At 37.7% G+C, this 22819-nt stretch overlaps 1 protein-coding gene across 5 annotated transcripts in view; it reads right to left on the reverse strand.

Annotated features, from left to right (window-relative positions):
* The window catches only part of ARID4B (AT-rich interaction domain 4B), a 91548-nt gene continuing 68729 nt past the window's right edge, over nt 1-22819 (reverse strand). For 3 of the 5 annotated variants that reach the window (XM_069852339.1, XM_069852336.1, XM_069852335.1), the window contains exons 17-24: nt 21035-21283; nt 15023-15107; nt 13989-14181; nt 10001-11212; nt 7988-8098; nt 5075-5290; nt 2733-2879; nt 1-1783 (exon numbers count right to left, since the gene is read on the reverse strand). In XM_069852339.1, coding sequence (XP_069708440.1) covers nt 1653-1783; nt 2733-2879; nt 5075-5290; nt 7988-8098; nt 10001-11212; nt 13989-14181; nt 15023-15107; nt 21035-21283 — 2344 coding nt within the window. In that variant the 3' untranslated portion in view covers nt 1-1652. The remainder of the gene's footprint in view (nt 1784-2732; nt 2880-5074; nt 5291-7987; nt 8099-10000; nt 11213-13988; nt 14182-15022; nt 15108-21034; nt 21284-22819) is intronic. The other 2 variants (XM_069852338.1, XM_069852337.1) reach the window with 1 other exon arrangement.

A 22819-nucleotide genomic window follows, 5' to 3' on the forward strand; every position in this document is an offset into this window, starting at 1 on the left:
TCAGAGATTCACAAACTATGGCATTTTATTTCAGAGGCCTTTGCTTACATTTGTACAATATATTACATAATTCTCCATTTTCTGCAGAACCTAATATATATTTTATAGCTTTTTTCTATAAGCTTTTCCTTCAATGTTTGTCAACAAATTTTTACAGTCCTGTACAATTCTGAATACTTTGAAACCATTTTCAATAAAATCAGTTAACCTTAAGCACACACTACGAAGACTGAAAATGCTTTTCTTAGAAAAGTCAAATGTAAAGGATTCTGACACTCTAGCATCTACAAACAAAATGCTTTGAATTCTTACATGTTGTATTGCCAGAAAACAAAGGAAAACATGCCAGCCCCTATTTCCCCAGGCAAAAGAAGTACACAGAACTACAATTAAAACAGTAAAACAATCTGTACAATAAAGTACTGTGTATTAACAGTGCCAGGTATTAAATAGCTTGAATGAACACTTCCGCAATATACAAATGTCTTACAAAGGTATATAATTAACAGGAGAGAGCTCAGGATCCATACAACATAAAATCAATACAAGTGAAAACAGTTTGAAGTTGGTTTTGGAATTTGTACAAGGCATTTAAAAAATTAAATGTCCACCACTCAGCTAGCTACTTCTTTTAAAAACAACTACCCTTTTGTGGCAGTGTTCATATCAGCAATCACAAATTATAACCTCACACTTTACTCCATCTTGAAGTCCTCTCCTTGAAGCTCGTAATAAAATAAGCATTACAAATGAAATATTTGTTGCTTTAAGGGAAAAGAAACATTTACAAGAAAACACAAAAATATAACTGTTATAATCCATTATGAATAAATATACACTTTAAACTGGCTAAATACAATCTTTATACATTAAGATTTAATACAGTTTGTTAGCCATTTTCTTCCTTTTTCATAATGTATTTTATCAAAATTAAAAAAAATACTGTTTTATAGAAAAATGGCAAAGTACAGTAGTTTCATTCCAATTAATGGGTTCTTATAACCCAGAGAAACCTATTTAAGCCTAATTCAAACCTGTAAACATTAGTCAGTCTTTTTTTGTTTCTGTTTCTTTTGAAAGGAATCCTTGTATTTGGTTAACAGGACTGATGTTAAACATCCTAACTGCAGGTTTGGAATCGAATACATGTGCTTGACATATACAATTAAAGCCACTATAAGGTGACTTAGCAGTTAAAAAACAATTAGCTTGTACAAATGAAAATAGGTTCAATATTTGTCATAAATAAATGGAAAAATATCAAATGTTCCAGCTTTAACAAAATACCAGGGAATACAGTAAGCCTTACCACATTTGTTTAGATCAACCCCACAACTATATGCTTTTTGAACTGTCTCTACAGGCAGTGAACAGCCTCCATTTGCCACAGTGGAAGGCCTCCGAGTCACTAGACTTACAATTCCCAGACAAGTTGGAAACAATTATTGCTTGAGGAAAAGCAGTTTGTTGTACTTTTTCTTCATAAAAGTGCACTTAAGTGCAAAGTTAGCTTGTCAAGAAACAACTTTAAATACAAAATAGTGCTTGTCTGAACTTTGTGCCACTGTGCAGTATAAAAAAAAAAAATAAAAGAAAGAAAAGAGTGGCCCTCAGCAGCCATTAAGTGCAAAGTGCTTTGGCAAGTCCTGCTGTCACCTGCACTCAACTGACATTCCGTTCTGTGATGAACTTGACATAGACGGTTCTGCTAAAGTTAACATAACTGCAGCCGTAATGGAACTAGACGAAGGTGATGAGGAGGAAGATGATGTAGTAGCAGCACCTGCACAGGAGGGGAAAACACAGGTTATACGAATTTACAAAGTGATTTACAAAACTGTTTCCCCATTCAACAAGCATTGGTATGGACTGCAATTAATACCTAGGAATTGAAAAGAAAAAAAGCTGCCATTCCCCTGCCCTTTGCTGGAAATGGTTTGAGAAACAAGCTTTGGCTTTGGTGTTGCTCCCTGCAGCCTTGCTTCACCAACCACCCTGATCAAGGGTCCAGCCAGGGACATCGGGGCTCACTCCTGACCCACAAAGCACAGCCAGCTGTTCCCTTTCTAAATACTCACATAAAACCTGCTCTAGCAACCAAGAACATGGTTGCAGCCATAAAAATCTTACTCTACACGGCATTTCAGCCTTTCCTTGTATAGTCAGTGTGCTCTCAAATGTGCACATAAACAAGGCGAGAAAATAATCCTCTTAATGCCACTAGAAGCAGGCACACTAGAATGCTGCCTACAGCAACAGGTAAAGCAGCTTCAGGAAAATGAGATGTAATTAGTTTTGTCCCTTAAACTCCTAAAATAAATCACTTCTGCTAAAGGGAAAGCATTAACTGCACACAGAGGCAACGCTAGAGTAAATTATTGTATAACTTGAAGAAAAGTTATGTTTATTAATCTTAGGTACTTTGTTCACTGCTTAGGAAAGTTTATTTTTCTGTATACTTTTTTTTTGTATAAAATAGTTCTGCCTACACAGAATTAAATAGATAGTAAGTCTCTTCCGTGTTTTTCCCCTTAAGTGGGGTTGAGTCACTGGATACCTGAACCATGCCTTCTAAAGATTGCAAAGTACCTGTATACAGTGTTTTTCAAAAACAAACAGAAACACATCCAATGGCACACATCACCTTAAAAATTAAAAATTCTTGTTCACAACTGAATAACATGACATGCAATGTAGCCCTCTACAAGCAGAACTTAGTTCCCAGCACTTACTTTCCCGCTCTTTTTTCTTTAAGCGCTTTCTTCTTCGGTCAATGGAAGCCACCTCAGATTTCAAGGACAGGTAATGTTTCCTGATTTCCTGCAGTTTTTCTTGGAGAATTGTTATGCGCTCAGCACTAGTCAAATTTTCCAAGTCAGCTGCAAGTTAAAAAAATGTCTGTTATTTACTGTCCTGCAGCACTTCAAGAACTTCTGAATTCCATGAGAAGCACTCAAATCTCAGGGAGGCACTTTGAGGTAGCAGAGAGCAAAGTCAAGAAACACAGCAACAGCAGCTGACACTTGTTATCACAAGCCTTGTTTAGTTTGTTGTTTTTTTTTTAAAATACTACTATAAATACACTTTGTTTATTTTTTTTTTGAGAAAGTGGGAGAGGAAGAAAACGTATGGCTTTCCCTTCCCCAGGAGAAGGGAAACAAACACCTGGAAAACAGAAGGGCCAAAACTAGCTCTAAGTCTGTTGGTTTGAGTCCTTACTAGAGCTCACTTTGGCTCAGTACACCAGGCAAGGTCACTCTTGCCTGACTTGTCTTGGTTGTTGCAAAACAAGACGGTTTCCACAAGAACCTGCATACCTGTGGGGGGGTTCTAATCAAGTCCTTGGCAAAAGGCCCAAAAGGTGTAACTTAAGACAGGATCTTCTCCCCGGCATCCCACATAGGAATGTCAGTAGACACAGGCAGCACAGGAGCTGCCCCTCTGGCTCCTTCCAGCTGGGAGCTCTCCACAGCACAGCACACAGCTGCCAGAGGCACAGGCAGGAGGAACCCTTTAGGCCACAGGTGAGCCACACTCCATATAAAGACATTTAAGAATAGTTTTAACTACTGTGGAGGGCACAATGTGCTTCATCAACCTATGGTAAAGCTAGCACCAAAGGACCAAACCCCACAACTATATCAGGCTGCCGGAAGATGAGGGAAGCTTAGAGACACTTCAAGTGTCTTAGACCCCTGCAACAGCAGGAGATGTATTAAACAGCACTCCAAAGTCCAACTTCTGCCAAGCAGATCTGCATATGCAATGCAGCCAAGGTAGAAAGAAAGGAAGGAGCAAATGCTCCTCAAATGCGCTGCACAGGAAATCTGCCCAATGAATCTCAGCAGGCTGATAAGAGACAATAAAGACATACTACATTATACAGTCACAAAAAGAAGAATGTAACTTGACTGTGAAGAAGGACAAGGAGAAAAATACATTTACTGTACAGTAACACTAAGATTCAGGGCTGGAGAAAAAAATGCAGGTCAGATACTCCCTGGGCATGAAAGAATGCCGCTCACCTAAAATTCAGCAGATGTATTTGCACAGTGTGCTGTGTCAGCTTTTACCTGTTCCCACTTAACGTGAGGAACAGCAGCCTTCATACAGCCTGGGACGGAGTACAGAAAAGCACAGAGCGTACTTCGCCAAGAACCTCATAACTTGACAAATACTAAGGTCATCTGTGAACATCGAATGAGATACTATGGACTACTTGAAGACGTAATTTACATCAGTCACACCACACAGTTTCAATTTGACATTTAAAAGCAAAGAGACAGCAAGTCATACAATGCTATACATCCATGGTTGGTACTAAGGACAATTTATTACTGGCTAGACAATTAAACACCCAAATGCTGCAAGAGAGGGATAAAAATTTGCAAGTTTTTAGTTTTAAATCATTAGTTTTCAATTGTTTGCTTAGTGTTATATTAAGGAAGAGAACGCTTCAATCACCTGATATCTTATCTTACTCCTCTTTCCTTCCTGCTGCAAATAACATTGCAACAGCACACACGCAAAGACACAATTAAGGAGTTGCATTACTAAGCTACTGCACTGTTTTGCAGACAGGCAAATGCACAGTTTCTTTCAGCACTGCTCATTGCTTGCTGTACTGGTACCTGAAGCTGGCTGACATAAACACATTGAAAGTTATTACTAGAAGTAGTAAACGTGTCCTGGTTCACTAAGTTAAAGTGGAAGGGGAAAACATTACAAATAAATCATGCAAGTGTCTGAACAAAAATGAGAGAATGGGGAATAAAACAGCAAGAAAATATCAACAAAAATAGCACATAAAGTGGATAACTTTCATGCCAGAATGCCAGGTCTGCACAGGATGGCAAGTGCAGGAGCCATAGCTAAGAACAGTGCTGGAAGAGTGTGATTTATGCAATTTCCTATACTGGACTGCAAAAAAAAGTTTCTTTATTGAAATCATGATTTATCACAAATTCAAGCAAATAGAGGGTGGGAAAAAAAGACCAAAATACACAAAATTCAAAAAGCCTTCTTATACTATACTGCAAGACCACACCAGGCACGTTTTAAAGAAAATACTTACACATTTGAAAACTCCATTTGTAAACTTTGGGCAAACGATTATTCTGCTCTTTGAGATCAGAATCCTTCTCTCCATTTTTCCCACATTTTCCTGGGGATTGTGTTCTTGCGGGTGATTTGTTTTGGTGAGATTTCATGCCAGTAGAAACAGACTTTGCTGACTGAGACTTGGATACACTTTCACCAGCAGAGAGCTCCTCACTGTCACTGCTGTTAGCTGAAGGAACAAGAAGATATAACTGTTAAGAAACAAAGCAACCTTCCTGTCCTAATCAAAGCTTATCAGAAGCTACCCCCATGCTGATTTTCAAGTAACAGGAGTTTCTTTGACCAAAATCCTTTTATTCTAATATTATATAATCCATCCTAGCACAGAAGCTTGGCACACAGCATGATAACATCTATAAAAATAATCAGACATGATGATCAAATTCTTTAATTGTAGAAAAACATCTTCAGCTGACCCAAAACAAAAGAACTTCACCTAGCACTGAAATAACTTCAAAGCAACAGGCTGAACTGAACACAGTTTTCTAATCAAACCACCCAAAGGGGAGTAACAAAAATATGTCTAAAAGACATGATTTATGAGTGCTAATCAAAAGGATGAATCTTCTTTAACATTACAAAAAAAAACACCCAAAAACTGGGGTGGAAGCAGGGGCAACAGATAATAATTGAGCAGAAGTCTAGTGAAGCACTAGAATAAAATGCTTCGGAAAGTTGCAGAATCTCCGTCATTAGAATTGTTTTTAAAAACATGTTCAGTTAAAGTTTACTGAGAGAAACTTATGCCTCAGTTGCCCCTGCAATAGGAATTGATAAAATGAACTCAGTAAGTATTTTGGTCCTAGTCTCTATAATCTGGCTAGCTACACTGCAGAAACCAAAGACCAAGATGTATTTGGTACGAAAGAACTGAGCTGGCTGCAGAGCTGCCATTGTCTGCTGCCTCAATCCTAAGGCAAGAGCTGAAGCTGCTACAAAACCAGCCTTAACTGGTATACTTGAATTTTGTAAAAAGCATTTTTTGCTCACAAATGACTCCACATTTTATCTATTTATTGCCCTTATTACATTCAGCAGTGCCTGAACTCTAACAAAAAGAGTGCATGCACACCAGGGACTGTACACAGTACAAGAAAACAAGTCTAGCTTTGAAGTGCTTGCGTCCTCACTAAGACACAAGATGAGAAAAGGGGAGCAACAGCAAGGCTGAAAATGGTGAATTAGTTCTGCAAATTCAGTTTGTTTTGTTACTTTAATTCCTGGAGTGAGGGAAGGAATAAGGATTATGGAAGGAGGAGATTTAGTGAAATGGAATGAAAAAGGATGAGACAATGTGCAGAAGAGATCAATGAATATGAAGGACAGGTGAGGTGAAAGCAAGTACCAGACCAGAAAGTACAGACTTTTACCAAAAGCTGTTAAAAGAAAGAAAGGAGGAGGGGGAGAAAGAAAACAAAAAAGCAAAACATGCTTTCTACCCCTCCTTTAGCTGCGGTTTTTTTACACCTATTCTCCTGGCTTCACTCTCAAGCTGACTGTTCCCTGATATTTTTTATTAACAGTGAGATGAAGTAGTAATTGATCTTGCTGTCTCCTGAACACGTCTGCATATTGCTCTTTAATACATCTCTGCTTTTATGAAGCTTCTCTTCCCCACTACTGTGGTTTGTATTCCAATTAGCTTCTCCAGCTACAAAAAAGCTGCGTTATTTACTGAAGATGTAACATGATGTAGAAAGAAAATAGAGCCTATATTTTTCTGGAACTAATTCTCGTATTTGCTGCTGGAAGAGATATTAACCTCTACAACCTCATCTCACAGAAAATACTAAGTATAATTTCATCCACATTCCCACTAAAACACACAGCTATCATGCCAGAGATTCCTGTCCTAGTTCCACCACGCATGAAATACCTGCTCTTCTTAAGTCTTTCTGAATTACATGCTACTAAGGGCTTTTTAAAAATAGGCACAGAAATACTAGGTTGGTGCAAAAATAACTGCCAGTTTTGTCATTGGATTAAACTTTTATTCAATTGTGTTCACATAGCATACCATTTTAAAGCACGAAAATCACTCTACTTATTTATGTTAATGGTTTTTAGTTTCACTCTTTATTCTTTTTTATATTACACTGTCAAATTAAAGAAGTAAAAAAAAGAAAATACAAGTGATTTTTTTGTATGAGTTCAAAAGGGGACATAAACCAGAGGCAACTGTTGCAACATCAACCACGCATTTAGGCAGGGAACTGTCAACGAACATACAGCTCAACACTGGTTCTAAAGGTTGCGTAACAGAAACTTGAAGATATGGAGGGTCACAGATGTCCTTCTGTGACAGACAACCAAGGGTCGGTACTGAAGCAGACCCACACGAAACAACTGAAGAGGTTGCAGAAGAACTAAATGCTGACCATTCCAGCTGTTTGACATTTACACCAAACTGGAAAAATCAAAAAAAGCTTGATAAATAGGTGCCGTGTGAGGTCAATGAAAATTTAAAAAAAAAAATTTAAAAAAATCACTGTTATAAAGTTCACTCTACACTTCTTTTGAGCAACAAAAATAATCAATTTCTTGATCATGTTGGAATAAGTGAGGAAAAATAGATTCTGCATGACAACCGATGGCATTCTGCACAGTGACTAGACTGAGGCAAAGCACCAAAACACTTCCTCAAACTGAAGCTGCCTCAAAAGAAGGTTATGGTCACTGGCGGTTATTTTTGCACAAACTATTTAAAAACAGAGTACTCCCTTCATTTAAATAGTATTAAGAATTATCTGATGAGAACATTTTGTCCTAATACATTTTTATTTCCAGACTTCATCTCCTACAATCATTCCAACAAATGACATACTACTTTCACACATTTCATTTTACATCGAGCTGCTGTACTTACTAGCTTTACTCTTCTTTTTGTTGTTCACAGATGTTTTGTGGCTTCTTTTCTGCTTTTTTGAGGAGCTGCCTCCTCCCTGAGAATCTTTAAGTCTTTTTTGGCCTGTACAGACTACAAGTGGGGGAGAAACAAAACAAAACAAACAAAAATTCAATAAATACTTGAACTTTTGTGTGATTTTCTAAGAGTCTAAAAAAAACCCAAAACACTTCAGAGCCTAAGTTTGTAGGCAACAATGCGACTGTCCCTGCCTATCCTTACTATGACTCAACTTTCTACTTATATTGAGAAGAGGAGGTGGAGGAGGATGGAAGGCAGACAAAGTTTGCTGGTTAGAGTGCACACATGATTGCAAGTAACCTTCCTGTATGCATCATCAAAATTTCTCCTGAACCACAGGGATTTTTATGTTTTTGACACTGATTTAAAGAAGAATACATTTACTTGAAAAACTTATCAAGAACTACTTGAACCGACAAATGTTTGAAAAAGCCTCCTCCACTCAGAAACTGTGAGGGGGAAAAAAAAAAGAAAATAGCACTTGTGATCAGTAATCAAGTTAGCTGGAAGTATTAAAAAAGTCTTAAATAATGTTAAAAAATGAGGCAACAAAAAAAAGAAGGAAAAAAAACCCGAAGGAAAAAGTCTACTGGTATTTGTGACTACAAGGGGAAAAAGTAGAAAAGAAAGATAAAGTAATTCTAGTATGTCTGTTAAAAGAGCAAATTTTAGAAGTTTTTCAAACACTGTTCCACAATCATCTGACTTAGATTAAAAATAACTCCTGTAACAAAACCATTAAAATTAAGAAACCAATTTTTCCAAAACATGCTGACAAAATCAGAGAGGAAGTTAAAGTCTAATGTATGTAAAAGTAATGCTGTGCAAGTGCATAAAACTTACTGCATGTGGCAATAATTTCCTTTTATATTAAAAAAAGCAAACAAATTAAATTCAAAACCTAAAAACCTATAATTAAGCAACGCGGACATATTTATTGAGGGCTACAAATTCAACTCTTCCAAACTATCTTCTTTGTTTAAGGGAACACATTTTGTTGCACTCTTTCAAAAGAGCAATTCAAACGGAATGATGAAGGCAACACACCATTTTGAGAAAATTCAGTTAATTATTAACTGAAATCTGTTAAGACAAATACATGTCACGGAGTTTAACTCTAACTGGGAACTAAACATCATGCAGCTGTTCACTGACTCCCCTCCTCCTAGTATCACCTCAGGATTATATTCAGAGATGTATTTTTTTTAACACAGTGAAAGTAGCTGTACTTTTGATGAAACTGTAAAAAAGCCAGTGACTTTCACGTAATAGCTTTTGGACCCAGCCTTGCAAATAGGTAAATAGCAGGCAGCAGTACACTGACACCACGAGCACAAGTGCTGGCAGCGTTTATTACCCCCTATTCACTAGAGGCCTCAGGATAGGAACTTCAATCTGCAAAATCACATCTGAAAGAGAAACACAGCTAATAAGTTCAGTGTTTGTAATTGGCTTGACTTGTATTTTTTTAAAACACTGATTTCCTAAGATGCAAGTTTGAAATGGTTGCCTAAGTATGCAATAACTGGCATTTTCTCCTCCTAAGCAAAGAGCTTAGAGAGAACCAAAATTTTATGTTAAGAAACAGTATCTTCTACTTGTGAGAAAGGTACTCAAAAATCTATCTGCATTGCAAAAATAAATATTCCTTGTACAATGTATTACAGTTTGCTCTGGGCTTTTCTTCCAGTTTAAACTTTGTTCTTATGTACTTTATTCCTCATTGAAACCATCATAATTCCTAATGAAAGGCCAGGAAACTTCCTGGCAGATTTATATTTTATTCACTAGATGATCATGCCATTTCCACCCATTTGAAGTAGACTGTGGGCTACTATTTCCTCTAACAACTAACTTTCCAGCAGCGTAATCATAACAGAATGAAAATACATCAGCAATGCTTAAAGCAGAGCTGGTTAGATTAAAGAAAGCTCTATTTACCCTTTCCTTTACCTTTCTCAGTATGCTCTGGCTCTGGTTGATTACTACTACTGGAGCTGACACTGGCATCAAAACCTGTTGGAGAAATGTTTCCCTCAGACTGGAGGTCTTGCAGCTCCCCAGCAACACTGTCCACCTCTATTGTGCTATCTGTTTCACTTTTAATGCTTCGTATCTCTTCTTGGTTTGGTGGCAGCATCTCAGAGACAGTGACACTTGGCTGATGTCTACTGGACTCCGTGACAGTTACGGACGAAGGTGATTCAGGAGTTGTAGGAGGAGTATTTAGCACTGAATTACTCCCACTACTTGGAAATTCAACTTTCTTTTCACCCACTTCAGTTGGTTTCTCCTCAACAGGTTTAATGTCCACACTAGCTGGCAAAGATTTTTCAAGTTCAGAGCTAGGCAAAGAAATGTCTTCTTCTGCAAGAGTCTGAAGCTGCTCCTCTGCTGCAGCATCCTCCGGAGCAGCGTGTGGAGGGGAGGCAGCAGCTTCAGTGTCAGAATCTGAGAACAGTTCCTTCAGCGTTTTCTTAGGCCACTGTCCCTGAATACTTGACCAGACATCTTTTCGGTCCTTTGCTCTGGTGTTCTGAACTCTTTCATCAGAGTTATTTAGAAGTTTTATTCTTTTCTCTCCCACTTCAGAAAATCCTGAGTAGAAAGTACTTGTCCGTAAAGACTTCCTTTTCTCCTCTAGTCCATTATACTTTTTAGTTGGAGTGATTTTCAGTTTAGATTTGTCTTCCTCATCTTCATCTGAGGAGCTGTTACTGCTGTTTTCTAAACTAAGGGAGTCTTTGTTTTTGGACTTCTCATCCTTTCTGTTAGGCGACACAGTCTTTAAAGATTCCTCAGCCACGCAGTATCTTCTTTTACCACGTTTTACCTGTGGTTTTGCAGTTTTATCCACTACTTCCTTTTTCACATCCTTTCTCTTCTTTGTGGCTTCATCTTCTCCATCAGAATCGGTATCTTCAGATAACTCTTCTGTCTCTTTTCCCAGCCTTTCAGGAGACTTGGATCCTGCCTTGGGCACTACTACATCTGTCAGAGCTTTTGTTTCTTCTGGGAGGGATGAAACACTCTGCTCTTCTTTTAGACAGAGTTCAGTTTTATCTTGGCTTACAGCTTCGGGTTGAGATTCCTCTTTGACGTCAGCATGCACATTCAGGGCACTTTGGTCATCCTCCTGCTCACTATCATCAGAACTTTCAGAAGCTAATTAAAAATAAGTAAAATAATAAAACAAAAACAAAACACAACAAGAAAAGTTTGTCTTTATTCTGGTTATAACGAATTCTTAAAGAAAACAGCTAGAAAAAACTGTACAGGTATGAACACATGCTACAGGGATCTCCAGTAGTAGACATTTTAAATGGTATGTCCTGAAGACTTAAAAAAATTATTTCCTGTTCTATTAGAAGTTAAAATGGCTAGATTAGGAACTAGGAAAACTTTTGCATTATACAGTACACCTCCAGGAATTTCTGAAGAGGTGCAGAACGCAGAGAGTGCATCAATCAAGAAAATAAAAAATTCTGCATAATTACCCAAAACAGAAATTGAAAGGTGTTGCTTATCATAAAAACTCTATAAATATTTCTTACAGTTACAAATACTACCATTATCTGTCCTTTTTCCAAAGACCAGAACAGAGGCAATATTTTCCCTGGAAAATCTACAGTCTAAAAGGACAGACCAACAAAGACACTGGATGATTTCTAGCAAACCAACCTGATGATCAACCTAGAAAATGAAGTGAAAACAATAATGAAAAGCACTTAGAGAAATATATGAACAATAAAAGTATTGGATAACAGTAAGAAAATTCAGGGTCAAGAAACAGATAGAAGAAGAACAAAGATACAATGAAGAAGGAATCAACAACAAGCACAGTCAATGGAAAGATATATGGTAACTCTAGATTTGTAACTCATCTTTTTTTTTTTTGGCATAGTTCTCCTCATCCTACTTCACATCTCTCCTTCTCAATTCCTCACTAAGATTCACCATCTCATTAAAGATGATAATATAACCAATGACAAAGAAGAAAAGCAATACTGGCCACAACATTCACTCAAATCATCAAAGTTGAACTAAGTTTTTTTAGAAGAGGTTTACTGAAATACAATGAACCTGGAGAGGAGCACACGAACAGAGAGGAGAGGTGTACAAGACAAAATACCCTGAGACACGTTACCTCAGCTGTTTTTCTTGGTTTATTTGTTTTAAGATAGGCAGAATCTTAAATTCTACTCTAACACGACTCAATCTGAAAGCAAGCTTTACACAAACCTTTCAGTGTTGTTTGCTTTTTTCCAATGAAACATTTATGGTAAACATTTTGGCCTATAAGAACTCTATCACTTAAAAATGGACCTCTAACACTTGTCTTTCCCCTACCTTTGAGAATCAAAACTACACTACTATTACAATATAAGAGGCATCAAAATTTGCTATCTGAACTAGACGCCAAGAACACCATATTTAAAAAAACAACCAAAAATCAGGTCCATCAAGTTTTCCTCTCAACCCATTTACTTTGCTGTACCCTTCAAAGGAAAGTTGAATAAAACAGCATTAATCATTCAAGTTTAGGAAAAAGAAAAAGATTTGTAAAAAGTTTTCAGGAAGCACCTCTAAAATTGGAGGAAAAAACAGTAAAACACAAGAGCTTTTCAGACTTAAAAAACAAACTCACAAGTAATAAAAAAATGAATCCCCAGCAGGAATCTATGCGGACTTAGACAATAAAAAACCTGCATACAACTAAAAGCATTTCTGGAAATTAATTACTTAATATGGAAAACATTTAGCTTTCCAAAATATTAGAGAGTCTATGTCAAATTGCGCTTTTGTAATCAGAAGTTAATTACAGATTAATTATAGCACTAATAATAGCATTATAATCACTGTTAATTGCTTTTTTTGTTTCTCATTTCCTAAGGAAACGAAGCTTCATAGATTATGTTGATTCATTCTCTACCTATAAATTTGCAACCCAGTGGCCAATGTCATCCAAGTTCAAGTAAGTCTGAAAGATTATTACATTCATCCAATTTTTACAAAAATTGGTGGATAACCAAACCATCAATATCATCCATGATTTCTTCTTATGGGGGTCCATGTTAAACTAAGAATGAAGAGAAGGAACTAGTCATTATAAATTTGCTGTAAATGTGTGGGAAGGGGGAAAAACAATGCTATGAACAACAGACATGCTGATATGAAACCCAGCTTTATTAATTCTGTTTTCAAAGGCAGGAGGGGAATTCACACGTTGTAAAAGTTACATAAAAACATTTAGAAATTTAGGAACAAAACTGGAAGCAAAAATGTTTTGCTGTGTATCAAACAAAAAAGGGATCACAGAATACTTCAGGTTGGAAGGGAACTTAAAAATCATCTCATTTCAGTCCCCCTGCCATGGGCAGGGACATCCCCCACTAACGAGATCAGGTTGCTTGAAGCCTCATCTAATCTGGCCTTGAACATCTCCAGGGATGGGGCATCTACAATTTCTTTGGGCAACCTCTTCCAGTGCCTCACCATCCATAGTAAAAAATGTCTTCCTAATACCCAATCTCTCATCGTCCAGCTTAAAACCATTACCCTTTATCCCATCACTGCACTCCCTGATCAAGAGCCCCCTCCCCAGCTTTCCTGTAGGCCTCCTTTAAGTACTAGAAGGCTTCTATAAAAGTCTCCCCAAAGCCTTCCCTTCTCTGAGCTGAACAATCCCAACTCCCTCAGCCTGTCCTCACACCAGAGGTGCTCCAGCTCTCTCTGATCAAGGATGTGATTCTTAAGATTAACATATGCTGAATCCACAATACTTCTTTTCAGAAACTGCAAATATTGGGTTTTTTTCAAGGGTATTTCTCAAGATGATGTTACAATTAGCCAAACAGACTCAAGTGTACAGTTGTATCAGCTGTCCTACATTATCACTTAGCACTGTTTAAAGAATCAGAAAAAAATTTAAGTACAATACCTTGTAGCCCATTAATGATAGAATTAAGTTCCATTGCTTTAACTGGAGCTTGTTCAGTATTTTTGGCTTCAGTGCTGTCAAGTTTGGACCCAGTCTCTGGTGACGTGCTGGTGTGAAAGGGTGGTTTTGACGAACGTCGCAATTTACAGTTTTTAGGAGAATACTTCTCTTCCTTCTCCTTGTCAGTTTTATTCTATTTGAAAGAAAAGATTAAAAACTCTTCTCATTTGAGCATACATCTTAATACAGATTACAACTCGGCAATTCTTAGAGTGCTTATCTTAAACATTCAACCTGTAAACGAAAGCTTTCTTTTATGTCTAAAGGATTGCAAATACCTTTCTACGACCCACGCCAACACGTTTATACCAAAGACAAGAACTTTTGTCAACACTAAACCAAATGGAAAGCAAACAGAGCGAGCACTGCTGCCAGAGTGGTACTGCGGGCTGCCAGGCTCAGCAGCCGCAGGGCGGGACTGTGACATCGTACTATGTCACAGTGAGCAGGGAGCTTCAGAACAAAACTCAGGTTCCAGAAGGTGCCCTGGAGCACAGGGGGGCAGGAGGAGCACTGACATCTGTGGCAGAAGGAAAAGATATGATAACCTAAGCCTAAATATCAAGGCATGACTTTTAAAAGACATGTTATGAAATAAAATGAGAGAGTTACACAGACATGGACAAGTCAAAGGCTTGCTCTCCAGATTCATCTGAGGGAGGTACCAAATTTCACCCCCCCAAGAGCCGGCTCCCACAACTACTGATAAAATGGATCCTTCTAATTTGTTTTCTATAAATGCATGCAAATTTAATTAAAAAATCTAGGAAAAAGGGAAAAAGAAGCTTCCCCATCCCGAATTAAAAAACAAAGCCTTGATGAAAAAAATTTTCATTTTTAAAAGGCCAAGAAGTTGCTTTTACTTGTCAAACATTTGCAGGACAATCAAAAGGTTAGGAAGGGGGAAGGGTGTACTTAAGAATATATTAAACCGAAGTTGGAGGGAGCAAGGCAGAAAAAGGGAGAGAAACTACCTTTATTTTCTTTCGATGCTTAATTTTTGGTACATTTTTATCAGCTGGTCTCACTATCTTGTCTGCCTTTATCCATTCATCATACCTAAAAGCAAAAAAAAAATTGAACACATTTATGGTTTAAAGCAGATAAACATGACACCATAAGAGAAATGAACAGAGGAAAAAGAAAATTATTAGCCACATAAAAACTGAATTGGAATTCGAATAAAGAAGTAGTTTGTGTTCTTTGTAGCATGTCAAGTTTCAGCTAACGTTCAGTTCTTCATATGCTGGGATGTACAGGACAAAGGTTTGGATTTTTTTTTAACACTGATGGGCAAGAGTGAAAGCTGTATTTTTTTCAGTCTGCACTAAACAGCAGAAAATCCACATATACTAGTAAAACTCCTGCCAGAATGATAATCCTGTATGGATCTCCAAGAGGTATACTTTCTATATACACTGTAAAATCTTAACAATAGAATACATTCTTACAACTACATAAAATGTGAGCAGTTAACAAAAATAAACTCTTTCCAGCCTGAGTGTCTGCAAAGTGATATCTGGAGTGCTTAACACTTAATAGTCACTAACTTTCGAGTCACCAACTTAACACTAACACTTCTCAATTTGTTTTAAGTTAGAAGTTTGTATTTTTTATCAGAATGATACTAGAAAAATACATACTAAGTAGCACATGTGTCTTAAATACAAATCTACGATCAAAGTAATACATTCTTGGTAAGAATATACTGTAACTATGGTCCTGTACTTGCCGGTTTCATTGTGCCTTTCTGGAGAACCCCAAGAATCAATTCAAACTTTTTTTTTTTTTCACCCAGTAAGAATAACACACTTACTTCAACTGTGAATTGAAGAACCACATTGATAAGAAACAGTTAAAAATTAATATGTATTAATTTCTGCCTCTACAAAAGGCAGAAAAATTCATATGTATTAATTTCTGCCTACACCCACAGAAATTCTGATTCCCTAGGTAAATGTGAAAACAGAGGGGAAGAAAACAACTTAAAAAACAACAAGACAAGTTAAAAAACCACAAACCACACACACTCAGAGAATCAAAACAAGACAGAGACGAGCACAATGCACTCATGACCATGGTGGCTTTCCAGCTGGGCTGGCTTGGACACCATTTTGATGCAGATACCAGGACTGCTGATACAGTCCCAAGTCAGCTTCTTCACAACTACCAAAGGTATCTACAGCACTGACCTATAAATTTAAAGTTTAGAGAAAAATATGCATGTTTCCAACTTGCTTCCTCGTATACTCCAAGTTAATACTTATGTCAGAGATTCCAGAAACTAAATACTGTATTCTATTAACTCAGATTTCACACAATAATACAGCAAAAAATGAAGTAGCAGTAGTCTCTGAAAAACAGTTCCCTAAAACAATTTCTTGGGGTTTTTTCCCCTCTGTATGTTAACAATAAAAATAAAAAAATCCAGCAGCAAGCAACATACCAAGATTACATATACTGCTGCTAATACAGCTGTAATTGTACTACTACCAGGTGACATGTAGGTGAACAGGCTCAGATTTCTCTCCAAAAACGAAATACAACTCTGCAGAGTACTTTCCAGTATGGAAAAAATGCCATATTATATGAGATTGCAGGAAATCCTATTTGCAGTAATCTTCCTTTAAGTCAAAGACATGCTTTCCAGTAGGAATACCACTAAGTAGACTGCCAAATGGACTTTTCAACCCACATAAATTTAGGAGTATTTCATTAGGCCTAAATGCATGCAGGAAAGCAGCACTAGGACTGGACAAATACACAGTGAAAACCAATTATTCTGACAGCGTCCCTTCTGCCTCAACCACATTGTTATAACACAGAATTTGTATTCATTCATTCTATGCATTGCCAGTAAGAAAACAGCCTTGCCCCTGTGCAAAGTCTGTGCGCTGCACAACTGCTTGGGATTCAAGGTACATGTAGTGCCGGCTGGGGCAACAGCTGACAGGCTGAGGGCGGACGGAGGCGAAGGAGACGGCAAGTACAGAATCTTCAGACAAAAGCTGGAGATACCACAGAGTCTCAAGTGTTACATGCTAGAAGCAATGATCACAACTCCTCATCTCAAGGAGCACAAATTGAAAACCTGCACGAGACAGCCATGGTTCTGGCCAGAGCATGTCCTGCTCTCCTCCTGACTGCACTTGAAACAGCAGTCAGACCCTATAAGGAGGCCCAACATCACAGAAATATTGAGTCTTCTCTGGAGAATCAGATGCCAACACTTCACACCTTTGCACAGCACAGCTCCTTTCACTACTCACACATCAGATGCATGTGGTTTGCCTAAACCTGTGACAACTGGACCCTAGGCTGAAACAGATCCTGCAAAAGAGACACATGCCAAGCCACAGCTGACAACCTGACCCTAAAATACATTCTCCTCTGCTGCATGAGAGAAGCACCCTGAAAGCTTTACAGCACACCAGATGCCAAGCTACATCCGAAGGGTTCGCACACCTTTTTTCATAGAACTGCACCTTACTGACACAGGAAAACTTACTACATCACTACTTTTGCTTTAGACAGCAAAACCAAAAGAAAGCTAAAAACGTTATGGAAGAAGCTCTTCAGCTCCCGTTACAAGTATATGCTTCCAGAAGACCTGGGTCTTACTGCAGTGCTGCCTTCCACACTTGCTTACCTCAACTCCCAAGAGCAAGCAGCTGGGTGTGGAGAAGAAGGAGGTAAGACTGGGAAGTGTTCCTGAAAGAGTTTGCACAGACTAGGTTGAGAAGCAAGAGGAGGGATTAATAAAGAATTATTATTTACTTATTTTTTAAATGAGGTTTCATGTGAAACTGTGGAATGCCTTTTGAAGAAACATCCCCTTTGCCTCATCAAAATGAAGACAAAAACGAGCCAGTAAGGAGAGAAGCTTACCAGTTAAAATGAATGCCAGCCAGAAAGGTGGATTTGAAAAGGAAGGAAGGAGAAAATAAAATAAAAAAGGAAGAATGAAATGAACAGCTACACAGCAGGAACAGTAACTGGCACTTGGCATAAGAGTATGTACTGATCCTGTTATGTTCAGATGTACTGACTGCAAGCTAAAATAAACCAGATTTTCTCAGAAATCACATGGTCAGTCCTCTACAGAAGAACTAGAGGGGAAACAAGGAAGAGAGTGCACTTTTCCAACCTCTAGATTTCTACTAGCAAACGTATCACTTTCTCAGGAAGACAGGTGACCTAAAGGAACTAGAAAGCCTTGGCAAATCCACTGAAAAGCTCCAGTATTACGTCTGCATCTGTTAACAAGGAGGAATCAAATGTTTCCTTTGGCTGTGATCAAAGAAAGGAGGAGATTCAGCCTTATAATCAAATACTGGAATATCAGATGAGGACTCTGACTTTTTTATTTTATCTATTTTTAAATAACTACCCTCCCCTGCCATGACAAACACTACTGTCAAGAACCTGAAATTGGGCTACACACGTTCCTTTAATTTCAGCGGTTGACTAAGAAAAAATTTGTAAACTGCTAACACTTCAACAAACCAAGAGTGCAGCGCAGCTGTATAATGCCGTTAAGCCACATTCCATTTATCATATTTTAAAACAAAGTTCCACAGTGGATAGTGTCACTGGTTCCAGAGCATGGAAAAAAACCCACAAACTAATGAAGATGACTACCAAGTTTACCTAATTCCATTCCAAGAACCCTAAAGCACGTACCTGTACATGCACACAACACACTATTATTCCAAATCCCAGACCAATACTGAAGCTACCTTTTGGTAAGAAACATTAAGGGCATGTTCACCAAAAGGGGAAATACAAAAGTCAATTTTAAGGGGTGGAATGACAGAATTAAAAAAATCCTGGATGATGAAAGAATCCTACTTCAGTACATCCCATGACATAATATTATAGCACTTGTCCCTGCTAAACACTATAAGTAAGCAACAATGAATAAGGAGATAAAGGAATTGCTTCCTATTGAAGCAAAGCAGTTACATTTCCAGGTTGTATCTGACTAAATGCCAAATCAAGTTATTACATTGTACAAGACTTGTCTTCACAATACTGAAGTTTCCAAGTATTTAGCTGCTGCCTTAAGCTCAGACTTAGGCATTCTTAGTGTCAAATCAAAAAACTGAAGTAATTTTACTTAAATTAAAAAATTACCCATATTTAGCAGAGTCCACACACAGAGTCCCATAGCTACATGGGAATCACCAATATCTTTTCTGGTGAGGAATCCTACTCTCCCAGCCTCTTTCAGAGGGCTCTTTTGAAACACAGATAATGTAAATACAAGTCCTGCTGCTAGAAAGATCAAATGACTCCCTTCACCTCTCAGACGAGTTGCAGGTTTACTAAAAATGTTTTTCCTATTAAATACATCACAAACATTGCCTCTGATATCAATCCATATATTTGTTTAAAACGCAGATTTCAAAAAATGGAATCTTGATGTCCCCCTCAAGAACCAGGGTGCTGGCATCTCTGAGATGAAGGCTTATTTTTCACTTCTCATTTCTTCAGATTTAACACAGTACTGCTCAAACAAAACTCGGACTATCTCACCTCTTTGCATGTATAACAGCATAACATTTACTCAAAAGGAAAATAACTTCTACATTTACACATGAACTCCAAAACAAGAGTTTAAAAGCAAGAAAACTCTTGGAATGGTACACAGTAATCCTCAGTAAGATGTAAATTTCTGCAACTGAAATTCCTAAGGAAGTCCTCCCCAATAATGACCAAAACAGTAGTCATATTCCAAATCCCACCTTGAACAGGCTGCATTTCCCCTTGTATCTCGACTTCATAGACCATCAGGCTTAAAAATACTGCCTGAAGACAGTATATGTGAAAGATCGTGTTCTTGTGGATCAATATATATGTAAATCAAAAATCTACAAGAGACAGATATCAAAACTCATACTATCGAGACGTTCCGTCTCAGCAGTGGCTTAGGTTGTCCTAGAAATCACCAGACCTAGACGCAAAGAGGTATATTCCAGCGAGGGAGAGAAGTAACATGCATCTGTAATTTGACCTTTGCTAGCAGATCCTGCTAGCACTGAATAAACAAGATCTCTCCTGCCCTTTTGGTCAGGGGTAGGATGCTAACCAAGGTCCAGATGACAGAAGAAGGTCACAAGAGCCTCAGGTTTTCCAGAAAAGGAAAAAGCAATGTAGTACAGCAGATTTGCCTCAGACTTGTTTTTCGGTTTTGACATCTGAGGACAATGACCAGATACCCTGAAACTAAGGAAAAAAGCAGGGAACTTGGCTTAAAAGCCACTCAGAAGCTTTAGTTTACCCTACTGTTTTGGAAGTTGCTTCAAGTTTTAAATGGAAAAAAGCTGAAAAAGACGTCTGAAATTGCAAAAAAAATATATTAATACTTCAACTTATTTCTATTAATGCTGTATCCATGACAATAAAAAGCATATACTCCTGCATAAGGAGCCACTAGGCTAAGAGAAGTCTTGCTTGGAAGCTTGAGCCAGACAGGAGGGGAAGAGGGGTGGGGAGAGGTGGAAATCAGATCTGAATGAAATGCATTATTTGCTACACACTAATGTGCCACTAAGGATCTTGTACTTGTCTTGCTAAAGACCATACTGCTAGTGTACTCTGCTTCGCTGAGAGAAGTGTGCGTACAGACCAGGCTAAGTGCACTGTTCAAATAGTGTACAAGATAAAATTGGTTTAAGAGAGCCAGAGGAGGAATTTGTGAGAAAGTGAACTGTCACATGTTGTACAGAGAGATCTATAAGTAAGATGGGGAATGAAGGAAGCCTTCTTTGAACAAGTTGTTTTTAGATGAGTTTCTAAACAACTGAAGTACTGCATTTATATAGTGTTACAAAATCTAATAGTTTCATACAGTACAATGACCTTGACAGAACACCAGCGCTGAAAGGTTAGGACTCCAGATGTCTACTCATTTAATTTTTAAAATATAGAAGTGTATTTTAGACGTAATTCAAGAAGTAATCTCTAACTAAAACTCTATTTACCTCACGTTCCATCCACAGTAGTGCACCAAGTAAAGGACTTCTCCACCTTCGATGTCAGAATCTTTAATACTAGCTTCATACATTTTTTGATTTTTCCCTCTTCCATACCGCACTTGGACTTTCATGCCTGGTGGATAGCATTCAAACTCTTCTTCCTCATTGTTATTGTTGTCATCTTCCTCCTCCTCCTCCTCTTCCTCCTCCTCTGCTTCTTCTTCATCTTCATCTTCTTCCTTATTCGTGTCATCTCTTGAAAGGTTTAAAAAATTGTAGAGTTAATATTTGATAAGCTTTTCAGTTCCAAACCACATATATTGATAAATATTGTGGATGCAATAGAGACTGGGAAACAGCAGGTTCCAAATATGTGAAGCTGCACTACAGCAGAGTAATATCAGCAAAATAGGATATAGCAACACACACAAAATCCAGGGACTGTAAGTTTCAAGAATGACTTGAGTAAAAGAAAAAAAATAATTCATCAAAATCTGTATGAGCAGAAGTTGTTCAAATTCATCTTTATGATTCTTTCATGCAGTCCCTTTGTTTAAATATAGTTCGTTCAGCTCAAGTTCATCCTTCTTAATATCAAAAGTTCCCTACATTCCATTTTTCAACCTACAAGTTTTACAACTGCTTCTTGAAACCTGCTTCCTCAAAAGCTCCCTGCTTCACTATAATAAATACTCTCTATCCTTGAAGTGACTGCATCCAAACCCAGAATTTAGGCAAATAAAAACATCTTATGTGAGATTACTTAGGAAATCAAGCAACCTGTACTAATTTATGACCTTGACACTCCTTGACAATTATGCTAGAAGTCTTTAAAATACAAGTCAAACTTGCATTTAATTATTTTATAAATACATAAGCAGATGTTCACTGTTTTCAAAAGCAACCTGATTTTGAATACATTTTTAGATATTTGGACCAATATTCAGGAGCAGTAAGAACCCACAAATCTTGCTAGTCTCAACGAATGGCAGCTATGGCCTGCTCAGTGCTCCAAAAATTATCCCTCCAACCAGCTGAAAAAGGCTGACTACATTGCAAAACTTAATGGGGAAAATGTATCTTTTACTTTTAAAAAGCTTTACAAAAAAGTATTATTGGCCCTCGCAACCGCTATTTACATATTCTGCATAACACAGAACAGATTAGGGCCCCTTACTGAATTCACAACAACCACAGACCACTAATAATTTAAAAACCCACAACATGGAACAGATACGTTTGGATTTATTACCGACTGGGTAAGAAGATGTAAGTGTTGCTCCAAGTCCATGTCACACCTATATTTAAGTTAACCTCACTAAAGTCTGTACTAATAATCTATATCTCCCCGCAAAGTTTTCAGTAGAAAAAACTCAGATAAAGAAAGCTACTTTCTCTCTGCAAAAGGATCAAACAGCATTCTAATTATTCCAATGTTGCTTTGTAGAAGCAAAGCTGCAGTATCATTATCTAATTAGCTGGCAAAACAGAATTTGGAACAATAAGCTAAATTCAGCTGCAGTGTAACCACACTGATTTAATGAAATTACTTCAGAAATTAATGTTGCTACACATATATGCATACACACAAATAAATATATATATACACACACACACACACCATGAGACAAATGCTATAAATTCCCCCTGTTGGTGTATTAACCCAATCAAATCACAGAAGATGCATCTATTCAGGTACACATGCCATGGATCACACTGTTTTGTTCCAGAAGGCCAAGATTTTCCATTTATGACATACTTTCAGTGGGATATTTTGCTAGTAAAGTTAAA

Source organism: Phaenicophaeus curvirostris, chromosome 2 (genome assembly GCF_032191515.1).
Source record: "Phaenicophaeus curvirostris isolate KB17595 chromosome 2, BPBGC_Pcur_1.0, whole genome shotgun sequence".
Taxonomy (NCBI): Eukaryota; Metazoa; Chordata; class Aves; order Cuculiformes; family Cuculidae; genus Phaenicophaeus; species Phaenicophaeus curvirostris.